This window comes from Ursus maritimus (assembly GCF_017311325.1).
Source record: "Ursus maritimus isolate PB19 chromosome X unlocalized genomic scaffold, ASM1731132v1 scaffold_X1, whole genome shotgun sequence".
NCBI classification, from domain to species: domain Eukaryota; kingdom Metazoa; phylum Chordata; class Mammalia; order Carnivora; family Ursidae; genus Ursus; species Ursus maritimus.
The window spans coordinates 1,361,045-1,364,059 of NW_024423319.1; the positions used below are offsets into that span (position 1 = coordinate 1,361,045).

Below are 3,015 nucleotides of genomic sequence, written 5' to 3' on the forward strand. Positions count from 1 at the left end.
CGAGATGGTGAGTCTTGTGCCCCCGGACGCTGGGCCCCGACTGGGATTGACACGGTCAAATACTGGCGTCTGTGGGAGAGGCAGACCTGAGGGGAGGGAGGAGGCTGCCCGGGGTGGGGGGCAGCCCTCAGAATGGATGGGAGGGGAAAGGGCAGGCAGCCCACGCACCACGAAGCTGTAGAGCTGCTCGGACTGCGTGCGGAAGTCAGCGGAACAGTCGCCCACACAGAGCTCCGCGGGCCCTGGCGGCGGGCTGGGCACCAGCGACTCCTCCATCTCACACACAATCCTAGGGGTCCGAGAGGGTCAGGGCCAGCGGCAGAGGACCCAGGGCCCAGGCACCCACACAGCCGCACTCACCTCTCAGCGCTGACATACTCAGAGGGGATGGAGTTGCAGCGCACGCCCGCGACCCGCAGGCCCACCTCTCGGTAGCTGAGGCCCAGGTTCTCACCCACGATGGTGACCCGGGTGCCTCCCTCCTTGGGTCCCATGAGTGGGTGGATCTGCAGAGCAGGAGGAGAGGCGACAAGTGAGCCCAGACTTGCGGGTGCCCAGCACACAGAAGGAGACAGGGAAGGCTGACCTGGGCAATGCGGGGGTGGCTGCAGCGGGTGCCCTTCTGGCTCGGGTGCATCCAGTTGGTCTTGGGGGCCGGGCAGTGGGCCCGCAGCTGACACCTGTGCTCCGAGACGCACCAGCCGCAGTTGAAGCGAGGATCAGCCTTGAGGCAGAGGCCGCAGCTAGGCCGCTGCGCCCAGCACTTATACAGGAGAACTGCAGGCAGAACGCACTGTTGGGGGGCAGCTGCAGGGAGCCGGGGGCATGGAGGACCCCGAGGAAGGGTCCCCCCTGCCGGACCTGGCCCCAGCTCATGGCAACTGTGCCCCCGGAGGTGAGCTCATCAGCCCCATCCCACCCCTCACCTCGGAAGGTGGCAGGCTTGTCGATGGGGAAATCTCCATCCCAGACCACAGAGAAGTCCAGCTCAGTGTCACCATACTCGTCGCCTTCATAGGAGTACTGGGGGAGAGGGACCCATGTCAGCCCAGAGAAGGTGTGCCGACGCCCAGCTCAGGAATCCCCAGCAAGAGGCCAGAGAGCTGGACGCAGAGCAGCAGCACGCCCGGCCCCGCACAGCCCGGGCCCCGGGGGCACCGCACCGAGGCGTTCTGGCACTGCACGCTGCTGCTGTTGAAGCGGACGGCGGGCACCCGCTGCTGGCGCCCCTGCACCCGGACCACGCACTCGTAGTTCTTCTGGCCCGACTGCGGCTGTGGCAGGTTCTTGGCCCGCAGTGTGAGAGGCTGCATGACACCGACTGGGATCAAGAGGTCCCCGCTGGGCAGGATCTCGGGGCAACCCTGAGGGGAGAACGCCCATAAGCCACACACCCATGGCGGCCGCCCTGCAGTCCAGCTGGGCTGGCCCCGAATTGAAGAGGCTCCAAGAAACCCATGAGATCAAAGGCAGAAAAGCCAGAGGCCAGCCCACAGGGAGCCCAGCCCCCTCGCGCACCGCACCCGCCTCACCTCAGGGCTGTGGACCCTGCCCTCCTGGAAGGAGCACTCGTGGGGGCGGCTGGTACACACGTGGCGGTACTTACACCAGTGGCAGGGGTAAGGGCTGCCAACGCAGGACATGCACCTGGTGGGGAGAGGCTTCAGAAGTAACAGGGAAGACCGGGCCTGCTCTCTTACCACTCTCCTAGAGGCCATGCGGGAAACAGAAGGAAGGGGGTGCAAGGGCCCACCTGAGGCCCCCACAACACAGCAAGGGACGAAGACATGTGGGGACAGAGGTCAGAAAGGCCCAGACTCACGACTGGAGTGCGCTGCAGTTGTAGAAGACAAAGTCAACCCCGGCGAACTTCACGCCTGTCTCCCTGGAGAGCAGCTGCAGCCGCACGGTACGGGTGGCCCCTGCAGCGAGCCCAGGGGTGGCCGTGAGCAAGCCTGGGATGGGGAGTCCCCCAGCCCGGAGAGCCCGAGCCCACTGACCATGCCCCCGGGTGAGAGCCCGGAGCTCCTGCAGCGAGGGCGAGGGGCAGTGCAGCTCCCCGGAGGGCAGCAGGACAGCCTCGCTCTCCGTCACCTCCTCAAAGGCACAGCTCACACCAGCGCTGAGGTCTGGCACGTTGCGCATGGCCACAGTCAGCTGGGGGAGGCAGAGCGGTCAGAGCAGAAGGTGCCCCCCCTTGCCTCCGTGCATGCACGCACAGGCCCCCGCACCTGCAGTCACCATGCCACTCACCTGCACCCCAGGCGATGTCACCGAAACATTGTTGGGCCGGACCCGCACCTGGACACACTTGCTCAGCTCCTCAGCAAAGCCGTGTGGGGCCGAGGCGCCTGGACAGGACCCTTCACGGCAGCATCTGCATGGGGTCAGGCCAGAGCCCGTTACACAGCTGCCCCACAGGGCCCTGGCCAGGGGCGTCATGGCCATCTGCAGGGAAGGCGGCCAGGCAGCCCAGCCCACAGTGCCAGGTCACAGCGTCAGTGGGGATGCCGGTTCCGCTCGTGAGTGGCATGAAACAGAAGGGGAAGGAGGACGCGGCCACAAGGGCACGACGGGGAGAGACAGGCATGTGGGCAGCCCACAGCAGGCCCTCACCTGTGCTGCAGCACACACCAACCACAGTGCGGGTCCCCCGAGCCAAGGCAGGCGGTGCAGCTCACGTACTGCTCGCAGGTCTCCACCGGGAGCTGGCTCACCTGGGGACAGCTGCATCAGTACCCGCCCTGCCCCGACCCTGCCGCCCACCACCGCCCGCCGCGGGCCCACCTGCTTCTCACTCAGGAGGTAGATGTGCCGGTGGTCAGGGCTGAAGAGCAGGTCTCGGAGTATGGGGCTGCCATCCACCACAGGCACTGTCTCGTAGAGGTGGGCGTACTGGGAGCCATCAACCCGGACCTGGGCCACGAGACAAACCAACCTGATGCCACGGCCATGCCACACACACCCAGGACATCCTTTTATCAAGCTGAAGCCACGGCCTGGCAGGGCTCAGCA

General features: G+C 66.3%; 2 protein-coding genes across 2 annotated transcripts in view; both read right to left on the reverse strand.

Moving 5' to 3' along the window:
* Positions 1-3,015, reverse strand: part of LOC103679684 (plexin-A3) — a 27,641-nt gene that overhangs the window by 13,194 nt on the left and 11,432 nt on the right. The window contains exons 13-15 of the mRNA XM_040626535.1: positions 587-777; positions 361-506; positions 169-289 (exon numbers count right to left, since the gene is read on the reverse strand). Of these exons, the coding sequence (XP_040482469.1) occupies positions 169-289; positions 361-506; positions 587-777 (458 nt within the window). The remainder of the gene's footprint in view (positions 1-168; positions 290-360; positions 507-586; positions 778-3,015) is intronic.
* LOC121102008 (plexin-A3-like) lies at positions 1,035-1,851 on the reverse strand. Its single transcript, XM_040626743.1, has one exon. It carries the CDS (start codon positions 1,311-1,313, stop codon positions 1,044-1,046), a length of 270 nt encoding a protein of 89 aa, XP_040482677.1. The 5' UTR covers positions 1,314-1,851; the 3' UTR covers positions 1,035-1,043.

Bases quoted from the DNA above. Each gene is read 5' to 3' on its own strand.
- LOC121102008 (XM_040626743.1), bottom strand. From the start codon at position 1,313: ATGCAGCCTCTCACACTGCGGGCCAAGAACCTGCCACAGCCGCAGTCG.